The sequence below is a fragment of the Strongylocentrotus purpuratus genome, unplaced genomic scaffold (assembly GCF_000002235.5).
Source record: "Strongylocentrotus purpuratus isolate Spur 01 unplaced genomic scaffold, Spur_5.0 spur5_scaffold_13, whole genome shotgun sequence".
Taxonomy (NCBI): domain Eukaryota; kingdom Metazoa; phylum Echinodermata; class Echinoidea; order Camarodonta; family Strongylocentrotidae; genus Strongylocentrotus; species Strongylocentrotus purpuratus.
This window is the reverse complement of record NW_022145598.1, coordinates 13451849-13474473: the sequence shown is the minus strand read 5'-3', so window position 1 is coordinate 13474473 and position 22625 is coordinate 13451849. Positions and strand designations below refer to the sequence as shown.

General features: G+C 35.9%; 2 protein-coding genes across 2 annotated transcripts; both read right to left on the bottom strand.

Moving 5' to 3' along the window:
• Positions 1 to 5892: 5892 nt before the first annotated feature.
• On the bottom strand, positions 5893 to 7275 carry LOC115923194 (toll-like receptor 4). Its single transcript, XM_030983538.1, has one exon. The coding sequence runs from the start codon at positions 7273 to 7275 to the stop codon at positions 5893 to 5895; it is 1383 nt and encodes a 460-aa protein (XP_030839398.1).
• A 5501-nt stretch (positions 7276 to 12776) lies between these two features.
• LOC115923193 (deleted in malignant brain tumors 1 protein-like) lies at positions 12777 to 21179 on the bottom strand. Its single transcript, XM_030983537.1, has 7 exons — positions 21146 to 21179; positions 20053 to 20361; positions 18049 to 18372; positions 16551 to 16871; positions 15315 to 15389; positions 14137 to 14218; positions 12777 to 13235 (listed from the first exon to the last, which is right to left on the bottom strand). The coding sequence occupies exons 1-7, from the start codon at positions 21177 to 21179 to the stop codon at positions 13016 to 13018; spliced, it is 1365 nt and encodes a 454-aa protein (XP_030839397.1). The 3' UTR covers positions 12777 to 13015.
• Between the last annotated feature and the right edge of the window lie 1446 nt (positions 21180 to 22625).

Below are 22625 nucleotides of genomic sequence, written 5' to 3'. Positions count from 1 at the left end.
TATGAATATTGAATATGACATTTCCCCTTAAGATTTTCTCACAGTTTGAGGGACACAAAATATAGACTTTGTACTGTAATGTAATGGTAATGTAAATTGAATGTAATGTAACCATGACTGAGCTGATCTCATCTCATCTGATCATATTTACAGTCAAGAGCATGTGTCAACCTCTTGCGTTCTACGTTGACTTGCTGTACTGGGCCATGAAGGGACTAGGTACCGACGATGACAAACTCATTCGCATCGTCGTAGGCAGATCAGAGGTAAGTTGGTCATACAGGAGGGATGAATATTTAAATCAGAAAATAGTTAACATTTTGTCACTCCCCTTTCTTTATCTCTCCCCCCTCTCCCTCCCTATCTCTCTTTATCTTTCTCTCCTTTTCTCTCTCTCTCTCTCTCTTGCATTTCGTTTCCCCCTCTATTTCTTGTTCTATTTTTTAAGTCAATCCTTTGTAATTTCTTCGTCACGATTCGTGGTCAAGTTGTTTGAAAATTCGACTACAAAAAATGTGGAAGTAGTAGTAGGTTAAACCCAGTAAAGGGCTTGCAATTACACAATCACAAAATCTCATTTCCCTACATTGCTTCTCTCCATCAGGATACTCGTGATTCCCTAGCAAATATTTATTGTACGATCGGCATATTTGTTATTAATCTATTTATTTATTTATTTTTATTTTTATTTATTTATTTATTCGATTATTATTATTATTTTATTTTTATTCATTTATTCAGTTAGTTGTTGTTGTTGTGTTTTGTTTTTGATGTTGTTGTTGTTGTTTTTTTTTTGGGGGGGTGGTCTGAAGAGGCATAATAAAAAGCACAAATGGCGATAAAAATCTACGACTATTACGCCATCTACGAGGGAGCCTCGCGACGGAGCGAAAGGGTTTCATTTTTAAGTTTCACAATCTAGCTGACGGATTAAATTAAATATATTTCTTCAGTAGATTGGTCTAAATAAATTAATTAGGGCAAGTGGGACATCGGACAATCGTTTCCTTCCGGCCCTTGGCTACGCCACAATTAAAAAATTGTTTTACCACCTTTTTCAATCAGAGCATATATTTCACCTTATTTTAACTCACTGCCAACTGGAACCGAGAGGTCCATGTATTAAACCTATATTAGAGAGATAATTCAGTGATAATAAGGTCAATAAGAACCTTGATCAGGAACCACCAATACCTCGTTTATGATATAGAAGGACATTTTATTTTCTTCCCTTGAATTGATTTTGTTTTCCTTTTGAATGTATCTTTGGCATTCTTTCTCTCTCTCTCTCTCTCTGTCTGGTCTAGATCGACCTGGCTTCCATCAAGACCATGTTCAAAGAGAAATACACCACCACCCTGGCCGCCATGGTCGAAGATGATACCAGTGGAGACTTCAAGAATGTTCTCATTAGTATCATCAACGCCGATGCTGCACCTACCCCAGGCCCCACCACCACCTAAAGACCGGCTGGAGTCATTCCATTCACCAAATTAACACAGTATTATAGCTGTTACGTATTATGAAGAAAATAACTTTACCAACATTATAATTACTAAGCCACCTCATGAATAGCTTACACTAGTAAACCGTGTACTCTCATAACTTCACAGGCGCTACAAGCTCTTGACAAGGAGCCAATAATGAAGGTGGCCACTTTAGACAGGTAGATACATGACCACTATCAAGACTACACATGTTAGGTACAGGAATATGACAAAACTCACTGCCTGATGAAGTGGCCGTGTTTCAGTTTACATCTACCTTGATGCCATATCATCCACATGTAAGGTTATGAGAGTACATTGTTAACCAGTGTGAGATATTCATAAGCTGGCTTACGGATTATAATGTAGGTACAGTTAGAAATGTGACTATTTCATAATGCGGTACAGGATAGTACCGTCTGAAATTGGTTAAACGGATGCTGGAGTACCATCGCATCAAGCGATATTATATATCGAGTATATCGGGGCATGTGCAAATAAATGTTACGTATATAGCGCATCATATTATAAATTCACTGTGCTCATTACAGTCTTAGAAACAATGATTAAACATCATCAAATCCCTTTATATCACTATATATATATACTACCAATATACTAACACTTGTAATTCATATAATCATAATAATACTTAGCATATATGTGTTCAAAAATGTTATAAAATAGTATACTATTGAAGAACGTGTACAGTACATAGAAATGTTTGGTTTTGTTGGATAAAAGTAGGTGAGTATTTAATATAGATGTAAATTAGAATGCACTGTGGTTTGATCTCATTCCTGTTTGTAATATTTTGGAATATTCCGAGGGTGTTGTAGAGTCTTGACCTTTGGAATGTTGTGTAGGATTAAGCAATCATGACAATAATATGAACACAAGCTTCATAGAACAGAAGCTCTAAAACTTTCAATTAAGGCCCATTTATTGAGATACATGTATGGTCCAGGGCATCTACGTGATTTCAAGGATATATAAACATCGCACATATTCACTCCCACAGCAACAAAATAAAATGAAAGAAATTTGTCTAGCTTCACCACCTTTTCGGTGTTTAATTACTCAATTACAGTGATCATACAATATCTAAAGCGACGAACAAAATAGAGAACATATGCAGGTGAAGATTACCATATTCATGATTATGTAAATGATATTCATTACATTTGAAAAAGTGAGATTATATTGTATAGTTCAATGAGTGCAGGGATTTCAAATCTAGTTTCTGTGAGAGTTTTTCTTATCTAATGGTCAGATAGTAACATTTATGTTCTAGAAACGAAGTGATATATTTGGCATTATTATGTTGTGGTAACAACATAATCCACTATCATTGTAAAATATCGTTATTGAACTTCCAATACTTAAAAATGCATTTGTTTTTTGGTTGCAAAAACAGGAAAAACAAATTACGTGTTCTTATTGACAAACCGATACTCATGTAGCATAATCCTTTGATTTTATCGAAAATATGAACTATTACTCCTGATAAGTGACACAATGAAAAAGTACGTGCAAGTGAAGATTACCATATTCATGATTATTCATAGTATCATATTCATGAGAGTCATTACATTTGAAATAGTGAGATGAAGTTTTCTAGTGTTATATTGTACAGTATAATGGGTGAGGGGATTTGAAATCAAGTTTTTGTGAAAGTTTACCTTATCTAAATGGTCAGATATTAAGAATAACAGTTGAAAAACAAAGGGGAACCGGTTGCATTAATACATTATGGTAACAACATATTTCACTATAATTGTAAAGTATCGTACCTAAAACTCTACATTCTTTTTTTTGCACAAACAGAAAATAAATTACGTGAAATTACTGGCAAGCTCATACAATTGCAGCATAATGAAACACAATGAAAAAGTAACCATGATAACGTTCAATCATGTTGGATGCTGTTATGAGTTTTGTCACGCTTAGCGTTTGTACCGCGGTTCATTTGTAAACTTAATGGCAATACTGCACGTTTCGATATGATTTGTTATTAGGATTAAAATTAATAAAGAGATATTTTTTACATTACAATGAAACTTCCCAGGGTTTTCGAAACCATAAAAGTGTAACTTCTTCCTTTCGTATTTATTTGTATTAAAATCTGAGTTCTTGTTAAAATGGGTTAAAGTTATTACCATTTTCCGTAACTGGTAATGCTGATCGACCTATATAATGAACGTATTCAGGAAGCAGGTTAATTACCTTCAGTAACCTTTGATATCCCATAGAAATGGTCAAATTACGCGTTGCGGCACTGTATAATTATTTGCACAATAATGGAAATCGGTGATAAACATGGCTATTCAAATCGGCTTAGGTTGATTTTTGTTCTCGAAAGTTCTTTGCGATCGTGTTTTCCTTTAAGTTTACCATTATCATAGTAATATGTCCATACGAAATGTATTGCTATGAATTTTACACTGATCTTGATAATTGTACTATCAATGAAATCATTATTTCAATGCTTATAAGTTATATATCTAATTTATTCCGTCTTTTTAAGTATTTTAGATAAAGACAATATATTTCGTTACTTCAGGAGGTGCAGGGGACGAATCGTAAATTGTTATTGCATTAAAGTAAGAACATAAATAATTTTTCTGATTTTCTTTTGTTTTTTAGTTTTTTGTTGCTTTCATGAATAAACAAAAATATATATATTGTTCATTCAATTCACATAAAATAATAAGAGAATGATATTATATACATAATTTGTCATAATACTACAAGATATTGAAGTTACATTACAGTGAAATATATGATTAAAGATCGCACATTTCCATTTTTCCATCTCCGTATCAAACTAAAACAACTGCATAACAAAGCATGTACATGTTTAGTTACTAATTATCACATAAATACAACACAATCATATACAGTTGGAAGTTATTACTCATTTATAACAATATAACATGTTGTGCAATGAATGAATAATATTTCAAAAGAGCCTCCCGCAAACACACATACACGCGCATAATCACAGACACACAGACAGACAAATATAAAATGTGACCTATCCACCCTCCCTCTAGATCTACATACCCAAAACTATCCAAACTCCACAACAACCCCCCTCCCCCCTCCCTTTCCGAACCCAGCTACATTTACACAGTAGTTGGAAATCCAGTCATTTCCATGTCCCACTGACCAAATTATATAAAATGTTTGAGTCTGAGATAGAAATATTTACGATGTTACCGATACAAAAATGGTAATCAGATATTTGGTAACAGTGTAGGAAAATATAAGTGAGATAGACGGATTAAAACTAATGCTGTTGTCACAACTCGCCGTACGTCTTTTTGAACTATCTTATGATGCACTAAATTTAGTTACAAGCGCATATTTAATGCAGGAAACTGTTAAATTCGAAGATGAAACTCGAAATTCATAAATGAACAACACCTTTTGGAAGTCATAACTTCAAGAAGACTTTTCAATGTTAATCAACAGTTGGCCTACACAAGCTTTCCCTATCACAGACACATTGCATGGGAGGTAGGATGGGATGTCCAAAGTTCGCGGACATTTTAAAGCAAAAGAATACCATATCGATCCATAATTTCTCATATCATACACAAATTAATTTAGATCAATTAGTATAAAAGAATGTCCAAATATTAGACTACAAATAGGTTCAATTAGACAATTTATCTTCTTAAGAATTCTTGCGATTTCGCGATCTCAAAGTTAGATGCCAGATTAGAACGCGCTTCAGCAGAAGAAAGGTCATACAACAACGAGAACTTAATTGGCACACAAGAGTTTACTCGAGTGATTTATCAAAAAAGCAACTCATTATTAAAAGGTAAGGTAATTGCATAAATTGCAACTCAATATAGCAATCAATCAGTTGGCGTCACTTTTGACTAACAATTCTGATGACATTGTCTGTCAAAATGAACATTTCCAGAACCTTGGTGATATCAGAATTTCGAAATCTTACCGATTTTTTGAGATATGTAACAGTCTACAAATGAAGTTCACACGCAAACTATGTTCACACCACCATACGTATGTACAATCCAAGAAAAGGTTGAGTGTTCGCAAGTATGAGAAAAAATTGCAAGCTCTCTCGTTTTTAACGTCATTTTGGAAGAATACCACAATAAATAGCTGAAATGTTTGGAAAAGTTAACATGCCATGCTACATATTTCTGTAGTCCCATAGACACATTTTTGTGTACATGGTATTCAGTACTAGAGACTTTCGGCATAACCGTTCGAATTTCTTATCATTTGTATGATTTAAAACATCACAGTATACACCAATTCTGTGTGCTACCATATATAACAATGTTCAACCTTTCATAATCATGCTAATTGCGTCCGGACAGTTTACTTCACACTAAAGACTTAGGACCAGAACTCAAGCTTCTTCTTAAACGGGTATAACATTGTTCATTTGCCGGTTTGATCTCATGCTCTTCTGGACCTTTGCCCAGAAGACCTCCTGACCTTCTTCATCCTCTGTCCACAGAAAATAAGGCTTGTTCCGACTCAGCAAGAGTCTAACAAGGTACGGTAGATGGTCATCATCGATGTCTTCAAGGAAAATTAAGATGACCTTCTCCAACTTGGTGTCATTCATGTGCTCCACTGCCATACGAAGCTTGGTCATGTACCAGGTATCATCTACAGACTGGTTGCTAAGCAACAATATTGTCTTGTGGCTGTTTTCGATGACGTCATAGATGGCGTTCAAGTAGAACGATCCTGGGTGAAGATCGGCATCACCAAATATGACGCGCTCCAGATGAGCCATCCTCTGCTCCAGAAAAGGTTTCATGCAGTCATCTACCCACCATTCATCGTCTTCATGGAACATGAGGTTGAGTTGGTATTCATAGTCCTCCGGATTTCGATCTTCAGTGATCTCATGGTAACCAACGATGGCCAACTTGAGGAGATACAACTTATAGTTTATCCACCAACGGTTCAGATACATGAGTATACCGAGGGTTAACACTAAAATCGGCGCAAAACATGCGGAAACGATAATCATGACATTGATCCCACAATATACATTCGGATGGAACGACCAAATGTTTTGATTGACCAACACCTTTAAGGAACTGCTAGAACAACGGGTTTGATTCTCTGGAGCAAAATCTATTTTTCCTTCAACCTCGTTCAACCATTGTCTGAACCAGGCGAGCTTGCAATCGCATGTTAATGGATTGTTTGCGATATTGAATCTAATCAAACTTGACGGCATTAAAGTGTTGGAGGCTACGGTCGAAATGTGATTATTTTGTAAGTTCAACTGTTGAAGTTCCTTTGTGCCCATAAACAGCCCTTGCTCAATGAATGTAATCGAATTGTACTGCAGCTGCAACACCCGTAAATGATGCAAACCTTGAAAAACGTCTTTGGAAATACTGGTTAAGTCATTACTAGGTAGGCTAAGCTGAATCAAGGCCGTTAAGTTTGCAAATGTTCCCGAGGCAACTTGTCGTATACGACAACTTGTTAAGTCTAGCTCAAGAAGACTTCCTAGCGGTGTGAATATGCCAGGAAGAGCGTGCAGGGTATCTAACATGTTGTGCCGCAGGTTAAGGGTCTGCAAGGAGACCAAGCCTGAGAACAACGATGTCCCAGTCTGTATATTAACTAAATCCTCAGCTTTGAGATGTGATCCCGACATATTGAGAACCCTCAGCGCAGATGTGTTCGTGAATTGGTTAATTGATGACATTTTTAACAGGCTATATGAGATATCCAGATTAAGTAGATTTTGCATATTTCTGAACGAACCTTTCATGTTAAATTTTCCCAAATTATTCATGATGAGGAATTCTAAGGAACCGATTGAAGTGAGAGCGTCATCTGACATCCGCAACCGATCGAAATTGCCAGAAACATCAAGTTTTTTCAAATTTCCCAAGCCAGTGATGTTGTCATGATGAAGGGAAAAGAGGTTATTTTTTGTAAGAACAAGAGTCTCAAGGTTAGTTGCCTTCCATGGCCCGGCCGTGATGTGATGTATGCCACTTTGATCTATCATCAGGCTACGCAGAAACCAGGATCCGTCAAACCATTGGGGATCCAATGTCATGAGTTTATTACGTGACAAATCGATTGTCTGGAGATTCGCGGCGCAAGCGAACGAGCCGCGGTAAAGTGACTTTATGTTATTCCCAGACAAACGGAGTTCTAACAGTGAATCTAAGCCACAAAATGATTCATTATTGATGCTAGATATATGATTCTCTTGAATGTTAAGGACTTGCAGTTTTTCAAATCCACGCATAGCATAGCCTGGAATGTCTTCTATGATGTTATAATCTAAATAAAGCTCTTTAATCAATGGCACATTTTCTTTTCGCATCAACGATATGTTCACTGGATGAATATACTTTATGTCTGAAGAATCGATCAGAAGTCTGTCGATTTCAGGATGGCCCATGAAATACCCGACGTCAAAAGTAGCTAACTTGATATGGTTCATGTTCAGAGTACCTAATTTGGGCAAATGTTGAAACGCCTTAGGTTGAAGAAACCTTATATTGTTATTATATACATTGAACTTATCTACAAAGCAATTTCTCCAAGGTAAAAAGTCGTCCTCATTTATAGAAGTAAGTTTGTTGAAGGATAGATTAACTTCCGACATATTCCGCCATACATAAACGTTTCCACGCTTCTGAGTACTCACCGAAGTGCTAAAGATGTTACTGATCTTGTTGTGTGATAGATTTATTATATATAAAAGAGCATTCTTCTGAAGATAATAGATGGGTAGAAAAGTAATCAGGTTAAGATCTAGTTTCAAGTCCTGTAATTGTGGTAGAGGTTTGAATGTTCCACTATCGATGAAAGCAATGAAGTTGTGACCAGCATACAATCCTTCAAGTCGGTTGTAATTCATGAAAGACATGTTTACAAGTTCTGTTAATAGGTTTTGACGGATGGATAAGCCCAGCAGGCCATGCGGAAGGTCTTGGGGAATCGAGGTAAGATTGAGATGAGCGCACTTAGCGATGTAACGATCCTGGACCGGGCATGTATAGTCTGGCTGCGTTGAAACGAGATGTATGTCCACTCTTACTTTCTGCACGATACCTCCCAAAAATATTACTATCAAGATCAACACTTTCAGCTTCAAGGAATCCATTGTCAGATGAGCCATTCTGATCGTTCTCCGCAAGTACACTCAGCTGTTTGTTGAAACCAAATTAGCGATAAAACTGCTTTCCAATGCTTGGTTTCTGAATTGAATGTACTATAGGTGCTAGTTTTGGCAACATTTTCGTAGGCACCTAAGTCATAATGAGTCAGCAAGAAAAATATTGTATAATTATTATGTATATCAAAATCAATCAAATATACCACAAGTTCAGTTCCAGCTTTCGTATTTATGAAGCAAGTGGGGTTTTTATACCATATTGCTGGCTTCACGGCTGTATCTATGGTTTCAGGAAAAATGGGCATAATATTATTACTTGCAATAAACAATGCAGTTTCTTAAGAACCGTAAGTGGCTTTTTATGACTTTATTGCACAGTCTCCTTCAGACCAGGAAATAACTTGTTTCACACACTTAAATTTAAGTGATTATCTATGATCAGCTAGTCATTAATTGTTTTGCAATGGAAAGAGAAAGACTTATATCACAATAATCATGAACATTAATCAGATGAAGTCCTTGGATTTTCTCATTATGTTCTCTTTTTCTTAGTATGATTTTTTCATAATTTCTCTGTTTCGTTGTTGCTGAAGTATAAATAAAGTGTTGTACCAACAATATATATACATAATACAAGCTTTGTTTTTTAGTAAATTCCCCACTTTATTGATTGATTGATAATTATGATTGTTTTCTCTGTTATAACTATTATCATGTACATTATGTTTTCTATATTGTATGTTTAGTTATAATAATTACCATTGTTCATTATGTTCAGTTATCTTTGATAAAGTGAAATAAATAAACTTGAAAAAACTTGGAAATATATATTTCAAAATATACTCTTTCACAACGCAATTTTCAAACGGTTGACGCATTTATATGTGCTTGTATTCAAACGATTTAACCAATTGTTTCTGAAAATAGTGTTTGTGAACTGTGGCAGCAGCGTGTCTTTAAAGGCTTACTTATATTGACTTATTTCACAACTGATAAACCATTCAATAACTAACAGTAAGAGTCAAAATTGTTTGCTAGCAAGTGGATTAACTGATTGTTTAACAATAAGTGCGTTTTAAGTGTTTGTATACTAAACACCTAAACACATGTGTGTGAGGGCATGTGATTGGATCTCGGGGACAAAAACATGTTAGTAAACAAACGCTTGCAATTTGTTCAGTGTAGTTGGAATATACAAGTGACATTAATTGAACTTTACAAGCTCTTTCCATGACCTGATGATAATCAATCGTAAGCTCTTGTGAAGATCAATCCATGCCTCTTGTATATTTCATCAGGCGCTGTGAATTTAATTGTTTTACTATTTTCACTATGCATCTCGTTGGACATAGTTGCTCTTAGCATGTCCGACACACCTTGAACCTTGAAGAATTACTCTCCCAAAAGCGTGAACGCTGTCCTGGAGTCCTGGACAGAGTGAGTCCGAAAAAAATGTCCCACTTTTTAAAAGTTGTATTGTTTGAAGTATAAATATTTAATCATGGGTTTCATGATATGTCTAAATAGAGTTATCCTCCAAGTACATTTGGAAACCATTTTCATTTGAATCTGCATGCCTGTCTGAGCATCAGACAATCTTTACAAGATTGCCAGATCTCACTTGCGCCAAGTTACTGGGTGAGGATTAAAACAGTGCATTGAACAAAGGCAGTCAGGCAGACGGACACACACACACACACGCACACGCACAAAAACACAAACACACACATGTGAATGTCCATGTGTCTGCATGTGTGCATGTGCGTTTGTGTTTGTTTGTGTGTTTGTGTCTGTGTGTTTGTGTCTGTCTGGCTGTCTTTATTCGTAACACTATTTTATTCCTCACCCAGCAACTTGGCGCACGTGAGATCTGGCAGTCTTGTAAAAATTGTTTGATGTTCAGTCATGCATGTAGAGATTCAAATGAAAATGGTACCTAAATGTACTGGGGATAAGTCTATTAAGACATATCATGAAACCCTTGATTAAATATTCATCCCTCAAACAATACAACTTTTAAAAAGTGGGACATTTTTCTGACTCACTATGTATATATACATGTATATATATATATATATATATATATATATATATACATACATTATTAAGAATAAGGTAATGCAAAAGCATTATCAAGTCATAATATAACACGTTGTCCTTAAAATGCATATATTGCATAAACTGGCCCCATGGAAGACCAGAAGCAACAATATAGTTGCAGCTGAAAATGGGCTACCAGCCGTATTTTGTTCTTTTTCTCTGTATGATTAATTTGTATTTATTTTATCTGATTTTATTATACGGAAATAAAAACAACAACGCACAGAGAGTTAATACTACTCTATATCATGTCTATTAAAGAATTTACATATACTCTAAATAATACGAATCTTGATCGAAATCTTATGATAGAAAAGTAATAAACAGAAGAAAACAGAATAATTTTCTTCACATATTTCAATTCAATTAAATTCCATTCTAGTTTATTGTTAATACAAACATGCTGAATAAAAAGTTCGGAGACTCATACAATTCAGTTTACAAATTATAAATACATACAAGAATATAAGAAATCAATACATTAACTAAACAACTAATATAAAATAATCGTAAAATAATACATGTTGTCATTATTCAGTTATAACATTTAAATAATAAAATATTTTATTAGTGATATCCATTTATTCATTCAGTCAACACTTGCACTAATTAAGAACACAATAACAGAATGTTGATACTTCTAAAATTATTTTAAATAAACATAATGGAGGCTTCTTATAAATACCAGGATACTTCCACCTGTTGCCACACCTTAAACCCTTTAAATATCTTAACCATTTGGCATAATTTCCTTGATTACTTCTAATCATGAGGACGCCCTGAGTGGATATGATGTGTATACGAAATTTCTGCAACGTCATTATCTATCATTTAATGCTGTGAATTAGTGGCTTGCAACGTAACAGTAGTTGTAGTGGTAGCAGTAGAAGTGACAGCAGCAGCAGTAGTAGTAGAAGTAGTAGTAGTAGTAGTAGTAGTAGTAGTAGTAGTAGTAGTAGTAGAAGAAGGAGTAGCAGAAGCAGCAGCAGCAGCAGCAGTAGTAGTAGTAGTAGTATAGTAGTAGTAGTAGTATAGTAGCAGTAGTCGTAATGTTTTTTTTAATATTCATTTGGAGCCAACTGGCGGAATTGCAGAATTTCGTACAAAGTAGAAAGAACATAGTAAACAACCATTAAACATAAACAAATTGAACAATAACAATAATGCATTAAATCAGACATAAAATGCATTGAAATTGAATTGAATCTTGTTGGTTTAAATAAACAAACATACAAGTGAATTACACATCGATGAAAAACATGAGGAACGATGAACATGATCACAGAATTACGTTGTTCTTCAGAGAAAACTCGGTAGAACTTGAAAAAGCAGAAGGGTGGAGAGCGCTGTAACATAAATGTACCCATTAACATCTGGGTGGAGAGTGGCAACTATGAACAAACGAAACCTTAACCATTGGATTGGGGGTCAAGTGAATGAACCACTATACTATAACACATCCACATGAACATCTTACCCTTGAACATCTTACCCATTTAGCAAGATTTTCATGATAACTTCCAAACATGAGGACGCCCTAAGTGGATATGATGCGTATACGAAATTTATGCAATGTCAGTATCTATCCTTAAATGCTGTGAATAAGTGGTTTGCAATGAAGCAATAGTCGGAGAAGTGGTAGTAGAAGTAGTAGCAGCAGCAGTAGTGGTAGAAGTAGTTCCAGCAGCAGCAGTAGTAGTAGTAGTAGTAGTAGTAGTAGTAGTAGTAGTAGTAGCATTAAAGGTAGAAGTAGCAGCAGCAACAGCAGCAACAGCAGCAGCATTAGTAGTAGTAGTAGTAGTAGTAGTAGTAGTAGTAGTAGTAGTAGTATAGTAGCAATATTAGTAATGGTTCTTTAAATATTCATCTGGAGCCAACTGGCGGAATTGAAGAATTTCGTACAAAGTAGAAACAACATAATTAACATAAACAAATTGAACAATAACAATAATGCTTTGTAGCAGACATAAAATGCATTTAAATTGAATTCAATCTTGGGGGGGGGGGTTTAAATAAACAAATATACAGGTGAATAAATTACACATCGGTTGACAATATGTGATCACAGAATTACGTCGTTCTTCAGAAATTATATTTATTTTCAGATGAGCGAAAGATAACTAGAGGACAGAGAAAACTTGGTAGAACATGAAAAATGCAGACGGGTAGAGAGAGAGAGAGAAAGTGTGTAAGAGTAGAGAGATGGAGAGGGGAGAGTTAGAGTGAGGGAAGAAGAGTAATGGTAGATTTATCATTAAAATGTTCCCCCTTCTTCTTAGATCTTCATATTTTCGTAAGCATCTTCCTTGTCAGCAGGTCGTGGCGTTTCGAATACTTCACCCCGATCACGTGAAGATCCTTTTGGTAGCTTGTGAGGGACAGCGTCAAGTTCCATGTAAGCTTCCCCATCCTGTTGTGGTCCGTTGTAACAGTTCTGATTGGCTGTCTGAGGATACTTCCCTTGTTGCTGACTACTAGCTTCTTTTGCTGATCTCCTGCAGATGTAGAGACCCAATTAAACATGACAGATAAATAAACCATATCATATTTCTTAACTGCATTTAACAGTGACAACAAGATGACAGTGAAAGAGAGTTAGCATTTTCTCTAGTTACCTGAATTTTTATTTTAAAATACATGTATAAATGAATGAAATTGACATTGTGGAAGAAACTGTCTGGGGGCAATTGAAATAAGGTTGATTATTTAGAAGAAGGGAATCGGTGTATAATACAGGTTTTGTAATCACCATTTAGAAGGAAATCGACTTTGTCAGTCTTGTTGAAATTGAGTCAGCTGTGCATGCACTGCACACGGAAATGCACAGAGCTATAGTGAACTGCACACATTATAATGAATATTATATCTCGAAAGTGAAGTCCAGGGCCTGTATTCATTAAATTTTTCAATCACGACAATGTTTAACTATCTCTTATGTTTTTGCATAGAGAAAGGTCTTTGCATTGGTAAAGGGCATTGGTGGTAAGGATTTTACCCTATTAAAGGTTTAGTTGATATTCTAAGATTCTGTCTGAGTTAAGCCCCCATCATACCAAACTAGTTTTCACTACGTTCTGGAGAATGTTGCCAAACGGGCTCATACTGTGTGCAAACGAGTGAACGTAGTAACATCTGTTTAAAAATGTCTTTGAAGTTTATTGAAAACGCGGCCGAGACTTTTAAGTTTAACTCGTATTGTTTCGAAAATAAGAGTATTAAGCGAAGAGTCATCTCTTTTAGGTGCCATACAATAGTCTGCCAACTTAACTTGACAAAAACGAGCAAAGCTCACAAACAAATGTTTAACAATAACAGCACTCAACTTTCACATTATTCTACAAAATAATAACAAGCTAGATGAATTCTCAATGTAACGTGCTTTGCTATGATACATACCTATACTTCCGCATCATTACTGTCACGATGATACAACCCAACAGGATACCAATAACTGCAACAGAGAGGAACCCTATTAAACCTGGGAAAGAAATGATATTGGCATTTTTTTTTAATCAACCGCCAACATACAAAGAGCACATCAATGTGCATCGTATAAAGGAAGGAATGTTTAGGAACCGTACGAAACCCCAATTCTGATAGACCTATAACAATGTGAACATTGTACATGTATATATTAATGTTATTCGTATCGTTGTATTAAACATTTACAACAATTGCAACTAACTGGTTACTGGAAACTAGAATAATAACTGATCCTAAATAATTGAATACAATTGGAACAGACTGTGTACCTCGTAATTATAGCAGTTTTTTTCCTAATTCTCTTCATATAAAAACATCTATCACTGTCCGACAGGACCCGAAATCAATGTATTTTGTTGAACTATAAAAATGTTTCATTGAAACTCTCCATATTTATTTTCTTATATTTGTTTTATACTTCGAAGTTTATATATTGCATACTTCTAGTAAAAGCGAACAAAGAAAAAACAAATCTTTTTTTACCACAAGCTGCTGTTTATAAAATAAAAACAAATCAGAAAAAATACACAATAAGTCTGAAGAAAACCAAACAATGTTTATGTCATTTTAAAGAGGTAAAAAACTTTATGGAGATCACTATCGAACGTTTATTCGTGATGTCTGTTTGTGATGTCATTCCCCTAGTATTGAACAACATATTTTTTACATTTACATCGTCTTATATTTCAAATCTTTTTTCAAGTCCATTGTATCACTCGTCAAGTGAACATTTTCTTTCACCGACCGGTGTCAATAATACACTGGCCACGAGGGGAGAAACTTTCAATAAATGAACTTGAGGAGAATTTCAATACCTCATCGTTATATATTCAATAAGAAATTATGTTCTGATTACGCAATACGTGATTGTCATGCACCACGGTCATTAATAGGTAACACGCAAAGCTAATTGCCTTAGGATGGTCCGTCGGGAGTGTTCGCGATCGTGTTACTGACTTATAATTAAATCCGTCCAAGACACAATGGAAATGAATGGAAATATATAACATTTAGTAGAATTTAATAAAAGTTAATGATATATACATGGTAAGCATTTGTAGGCTAATATAATAACTTGAAACTAAACTGACCATATGTGGCAGGCTGGGATAGACCAATCTTACTGCCATTCGTTGTCATGGTTGTAGAGGATTCCTGGCTCACTTCTGTTAATTCAATGAATGAATATGAATCAGGCCTTTAGTTACGTGCATATCGTTAATTAATTATTTTACAACTCACTCGTATATCCTAATCAAATGATTGGTGAAACGCGGTAACATGTGATTCGTTTACTGAAACTATCCGACGGGTTTATTGTGCATGTATTGACTACTAGAAGGCATTTGATTTGGTTGACAAGAGTTCTCTTTAGAATAAAATACTTAAAAATAATGTTGATGGTAACTATTTCAATGTAATTAAGCATATGTACGCTCAGGGTAACTCATGTGTAAGTTTAGGTTCAGAAAAATCTTTATTCTTTATTTGATTGTAAAATTGGTGTGCGACAAGGAGAAACTTTATCTCCGATGCTATTTGCCCTTTTTATAAATGGTTCAAACAATTTATTTGCGAAAAGTTTAGAGGAGTAGATGTTCTACCTGACTGCGTATCAAAACGGTATATATGTATATATGTATATCGTCCTCAGACTGTTTACATTACTGTATGCAGCTGGATGGACGATGGCTCTTCAATGAGCTCATACGCCCTTAGAGGTAGATTTATGTTTGTTTATTTCTACCGGGGTATCCAGCTACCCTCCTAATCAGGCCCCTCGTGAGCTCTAAAAGAGATGTTGGTTTTAAATAGCAGCTGACAGCCCGGCCCTGGAACAGGTAGTACTGGTTTACAGGGTACCAGTAGCAGATCGACAGAACTGACGGTCAGCCCAGATGACCTGCCTTTGCAATTTACGAGTTGTGTAGGTTCGCATGGTGAAACATACAGAAGTGTATATACATGTACAAGTTTCCCGAAGCATATTGCTTATAGTCATTGGCGTCGACTGGTGTGGACTGAAAGAAGAGTCATAACGTTTCAATAACCATTCTCTGTGTGGAGCATTAAGATTATTCTTTCCTAAATAATTATTTTCATAACTTTTGCCGAAAGATCCACACAAGTTATTTTAAGGACTACGTACACGGTGTTTTTTTAAATACAATGCAGAATTGTCTTGAAGAATTCCTTGGGATAAACAAAATTTATTTAACGGAAATAAAATTTCATATTAAACAACAATTAATTGCTAGTAATATATTAACGTTGTTGTTGCTGTTCTTGTTCTGTCTCGTTTTGTGTTGTGTTTAAACTGCAATTACCATGTTCGATGCACAAGACACCAACATCCTCCGAGTGATCACAGTCATGGGCTTCGTAGTCACTTCTTCGACAATGGCCTATGTTTGCTTCTGTACCCTTGCATTCCACTTCATCCAGAACAATAGGTCCAGGCCCTGGTCCAAAGGCAGCGCAGCAGGAGAAGTTCTCCGCCCGTTCGTAGCCGAGCATTCGGCAAACTACGTTTGCATCACTTAGGTCCCAGTTGTCATCACACACTGTCCCCCAAGTACCAAGGTATAGAATCTCAACACGGCCTTCTTTGTCAGATTTTCCGCCGACCAAACGAACCCGAAGATCATCTGAAATAATGTGACAACAATATCAAGGTAAGGGTTATTACATATTGTGTTCATAATTTACAGGGCTAATCCTATTGCTAACTGTATATATTTGTTTGAATGTCAAATAACGTGTTCAAATTAACGTCAAAGGGCTTCCCGGGAGGTTTCATGGTAGATAAGATACAAATAAATATTAAAAAATTGGCACGCGGAATGCGCATCGGCACGGGCGTAAATCTGCAAAAAGAAATAGCACGAGAAAAGAGGAACTAGCTTGTAGCAGAGCTTGTTGAAGTGTTAGTTCCTCAGATGCTGTTTGACAATACAACTTGAACAAAGTATACTCAGAAAATCAATAAATATACAAAATATGTAGCAAAAAAATTATCGAATTTTAGGGGGGGGGGAATTAAAAGAGAGGAAAAATGGAGGAACTTGAATAGTAGAAGGTAAAAAGAAAGAAAGATACAAAACAAAACGAAAATGTATAATTGCGAAAGCTCTAGAAGAAGGATAGATCAGTAAAATGAGGGAGAACGAGGACTGAGTTTTAATTTAGCATGGATTGTTCAAAAATTATTATGAAGCCCTTGCTTGACTCCTGTTGAGTGATTTGGTGCCTCCTAGAAACGTTGGAAAAGTGGTATAATTTCTGTCATTTTAAACTTGTTTCTTAAAATCTACACTACACTTCGCCCGGCCAAGTTGTAAGTGCACCATTACTCAAGTTTGCTCATCCTTGACTCTACTGACAATACAGTTTTGGACACTCCATTATAAGTTGAACAATGGATCTGCTTTGTCCTTTTATAATTGTTCTCAGCTTAACTGCCTGCTCTATAGGTACTGAATGCAATTACGGCATATATTGGCAGGTGATGTTGACCCAAACCCGAGGCTCAGAGATCATGGTACTATTCACCAACAAACATTTAAGGGTCTTCATGTGAATGCGTGTAGTTTAGTAAAAAGCCATGGGAGAGGCTCGTAGGCTTAGCGAAGGGGTATGGTTCATATCATGGTTTTCTACTTTTTGTTGTACGTTGCTTCTCTACTCGACTGTCCCCCACTTCACTCTTGCTCATTTTAATTGTTTCGCTATTGTACACATAGGGGCGGTACGTGACTTTTAGTCCTGTTATACCATGATAAATCCTCTCGAAATGCTTGACTATTAAATATGGTTAATTCTTACCCATTTTTAAGCATGAAACTCCGAGATCGTATGTATGTCCACACCCAGTGTTACCCAGATCATAATATGGATCACACTCAAGAAGACTCGATTCTTTTCCAGAGCATCTCGGCCAACGTAGTAACACTTCCCCTGTCCCACGTCCGTATGATGAGAAGGTTGAATATGCTATAGCCCCGACGAATCCTAACATTCTGCAGACCACTTCTGAGTCCAACGAGGTCCAGCTGTATTGGCAGACAGTACCCCATGACCCGAAGTAGAACAACTCAACACGACCTTGGCTCTCATCCGGTCCGTCTACGAGGCGAACCTTGAGTTCAGCTGCAAGTGGAAATCACAAATTGAACGAAATGGATTTCATTAAGAATGTTTAAATAATCATTACGAAATAAGGAAACAAAAATTACCCAAACAATGTTACAGCCATGGCTTTAGATAATAATTTGGCCAATTCATGTTAAAGAGGCGACAGATCGTACGCCTTACTATGCAAGTTCCTTAAAACGTTCAAGCCTGCGCACTCAGTCGGCGCAGTATTAGGCCAGATTCTGTTTTCGTTTGTGTTAAATTGGTCCAGCTGCCTTCTTTTGAAATGTGTTATCTTGGTTTGTACAAGTAACTCACTGTTAACTGTCTAAAAATTCCTTTTTTAAACGTTTGCGAATTTATCTGAATGTGCATGTAGGCGCATTCTCATACTTTATAAAAGCATTGCAATTTTCGCTAAATAGTCCCCATTTGTGGCTGGCTATGTACAAGTAGGGCTTTTAGGTATGTGAAGACCTTTACATGATATACATGAAGCGCTGGTTCAAATCCGCCACTGAGGGAATAAAAAGTAAGCAATAACATTAGGATGATGGTATACAAAATATAATCACACTTGAAATTAAACCTTCGAAGTAGAAAATGATGGATTTCGTGCTTTTAAGTACATGATTCACAAGCATTTTCTTTCAGTAGCCGCTTAAAAAAATATAGACAAGTCATTGTCATGCGATTGCATTATAAAAGAAACGTTGGGGAATCGATCAGAAAAAGTTGATCATCTAGCATATAATTATTGGTGTGTACTGCAAGGTTCTGTAATCATCAACATGATAACAAATTTGGCCCAGTCTTGGTAAGGTTACATGCACTGTACACATAAAGATGTATATGGGACTACCCTATATCTATCCAGTCCGGATAGATATAATAATTTACCAAATATCAAAATAAATCAAATCAATTCTGGTTTATTGTAAATAAAAACATACTAAATAAAAAATCCGGAGACTCATACAATTCAGTTTATAAATTATAAATACATACAAGAATAAAGAAATCAATACTTTTAGCAATCTTTATATTATTAATGATTCTAATGAACTAAACAACTGATATATATCAATTAGTAGGCAGTTTCCCTTTCAAGTTTGTACTATCACGTAGTAGTCAAAACTTATTCTTTCACATGATTGATAATTAGAGTTTCCATTTCATTTTTTTTTTGAGAGGGGGGCGTTTCCAAAACTGGTCTTTACCTTGAAAGATTAATTAGAGTTTTGGTCATGCGATTATATTGTGAAAAAACGGTGTGGAACCGATCAAAATAAGTTGATCGTGTAGCATATAAATATTGATGTGTACTTCATGGTGGTGTGTACCGCAAGGTTCTGGAATCATTAACATGATAAGAAATTTGGCCCAGCCTTGATAAAAGTAACAAGCACTGTAGTACTGTACACAGAAAGATGTTTATGGGACTACACAACAAGAGGCATACAAACGTGTTCCTTATTTTTAAGCTGTTACATGTCATATTTAAAATATGAAGGTATTTGAAGAGCCATGCTTTTCAGGAAAAATTTGTCTCTGATGTTTTTTTTTCACCTCCCCAGAACTCAACCTTCTCTTTAAGTCGCCGCCTTTAATACGGGGAAGATTTTAAATGCACGTTTTTACTTTCCTTTTTTTTTTTTAAATTGATAATCACGTTTTCGTAAATTGTAAGTTTACCTGCTCCGCTGCATATAATACCAACGTCTCTAGAATGATCACAGTTGTGGATCCCATAGCCGCCATGTGTGCATTGTGCGACGTGCGTTTCTGACCCTTCACATTCGACGTCGTCGAGGAAGATATTCCCTGTGGCTTCTCCGAAGCGCACCAATGCATAAGAGACTCCAGGGTAACCTAGCATTCGACAAACAACGGTAGCGTCGTTGATATCCCAAGAGTCATCACAGACTGTACCCCATGATCCTTGGTAGTTCACCTCGACTCGCCCTTCATTAGGCGAAGCCCCATCAACAAGACGCACAGGAACTGATCAAAACAAAATAATGGTGTATATATGTGGTCTGAATGTGGCCGGTATGGCAACAAAAAATATAGAAAGGTACATAATTAAATATATAAGACCAACCGGAGTAAAATACCTCAAAAGGAAGCAGCAAAAATACAGAAACAGATTGGTGAAAGTTTTAATGAAATTGGACAAACAATAAAAGTTAAGATTTTTTTTTAAATCAGTAATTGCTATACGTATAGGCATATCAAATTGGTCGAATCGGTAGTGTCAAAGTGCCGTAGTACGGAATAACTTCCCTACCCGTTTCAACACTAAAAATTACTAGCCTTTCAATTTGTTTTTTAAATGTACGACTCAGCACGAAAATTTGATGGACAACTTTTGTTGAACACTTCGCAAACTATGATTAGGGTAGGTGCAGCGAATTGAAGACCCTTAAGCACATTTATATAATTTACATAAACATGACAAATTTTACGCATACAGAAAGTTTTGTATTTTCTTCAGTAACTTCTTCTCTACGTTTGGTAACAAAACTATGGGCATGATGTAACTGATTAATAAGATAACAATGATTGATGACGTCAGCACCAAAGGTCTCTCTTTACCTGCATGTGCAGGTAATTAGAGACCGTTACAAATCAAGACATTTTAAATACAATTTAAATGAAAATGGGATTGTTATGGTTAGTTCAAACACTTTTTGAAAGAGATATATGCAGCCAATGAACTTACTGTAATTTTTAAACGATTTTAAAACAATGCGGCCCAAAATATGCCTGTGCAATGACAATTGACCAACCAGCATCTGGTCATTGACTGTCCTCGGCATACTCGACATTCACAACAAACGCCCACATCTCTCTCTCTCTCCCTCTTTTTCTCTCTTTAAACTTCTCTCCTTCTTTTTCTCTTTTAACCTTCCCTTTTCTCTCTTCTAGCATCTACTGGTATGATGATTATTGTTGTCTCGCCGAAATCTGACTCTCTTAATTTTCATTAATGTATTACATGTAATTAGGAATAATATGTTTATTTAATTATGATCATTCCAATCCCGGCTCTCCCTCTCTCTCTCTCTTCCTTTCTCTCTTTGTACCTCCCCTTTTCTCCCATCCCCTCTCTCTCTCTCTCTACTCCATTCGCTTTATCACTCTCACTTTCATGAGCCATATGCCTTCCCCTGCTCTTGTATATCATCTGCTAGTACATCATTTTACGTAATGTACATAAGCAAACGCAATATGATTCTGCTGTATTGTCATTATGTTACAGATTTATTTACTATTTGCAATGACGAATATCGTCGATCCTTGTTTTCGTTCACATTCTGCACCATTAATATTCTTCTTCTTCTTTGCAGAAAATCGCATTCGTTTTGCACATAGTGTTTGTTATTCCTAGTTAGGTGCTTTTCTAATGTCCATTTTCGTTCAAATTTCATGGGCATAGTCTCTAACATCTCATCAAGGTCACCTACTTTTTCGATTTTCGAAATCACTCATGCATAACCATCCAGGCGCCATTTTGTCCGTTTCTGGTCCATTTTAAGGCCTTTCTTCATTCCTTCCTATCTCCACTATCCTAGATCCTACAAACTTCTAACAAATTCCTTTAAATAGTCTAAGAGATGTTCTTTCATCTGCGACGTATAACTTGACCTTCAAAATGCCATCTTCGTACTCAAAATTCAAATCTGAAACCTACTCCGTCAAAAATCTCTCAAATTCTTGAAAAATCGACCCCTAAAAATCTTAAAACTGCCATAACTTTCTCATCTAAATTTCGTTTTGTATTTAAGTATCACCGTATCCTTATCCCATAATTGCACTTAGCCATGCCAAATTTCATGCTCCAATGGCTATGCAAAACATAAATAGCGCCCTCTAAAGTTCTGGGAATTGGCTTTCTTTCTGTGGCCGTATCTCCATTATGGCTTGGCAAACCCGTACCCTTTTTTGGATTTAGATACTTGAAGATATGCCCTTTCCAGCCATATACGAAATTATATACCCTATTATTGACCAAATTTGAGAAAATTGCCCTCCAAATATGCAGTTTTCAAGAAAATTGCAAAATAACTTCAACTTGCTCTAAAATTACGATCCTTAAACCTACGACAATGAAACTTGACAGACATATGTATCTATATACGTGACAACGGTCTGCCAAGTTTGGTAAATTTCAATGACGTCAGCACAAAGTTATCGCCAAAAATGAGGAATTTACTGTGCATTACGTAATAGCGCGTCTAATGCGTGCAGTACATTGCGCGCAG

Bases quoted from the DNA above. Each gene is read 5' to 3' on its own strand.
- LOC115923194 (XM_030983538.1), bottom strand. From the start codon at position 7,275: ATGAAAGGTTCGTTCAGAAATATGCAAAATCTACTTAATCTGGATATC.
- LOC115923193 (XM_030983537.1), bottom strand. From the start codon at position 21,179: ATGCCGAGGACAGTCAATGACCAGATGCTGGTTG. The intron at 16,872-18,048 runs GTAAGAATTAAC...ACATTATTTCAG, and splicing joins AGTTTCATGCTTAAAAATGG to ATGATCTTCGGGTTCGTTTG. The intron at 13,236-14,136 runs GTATGTATCATA...CTACATCTGCAG, and splicing joins GTAATGATGCGGAAGTATAG to GAGATCAGCAAAAGAAGCTA.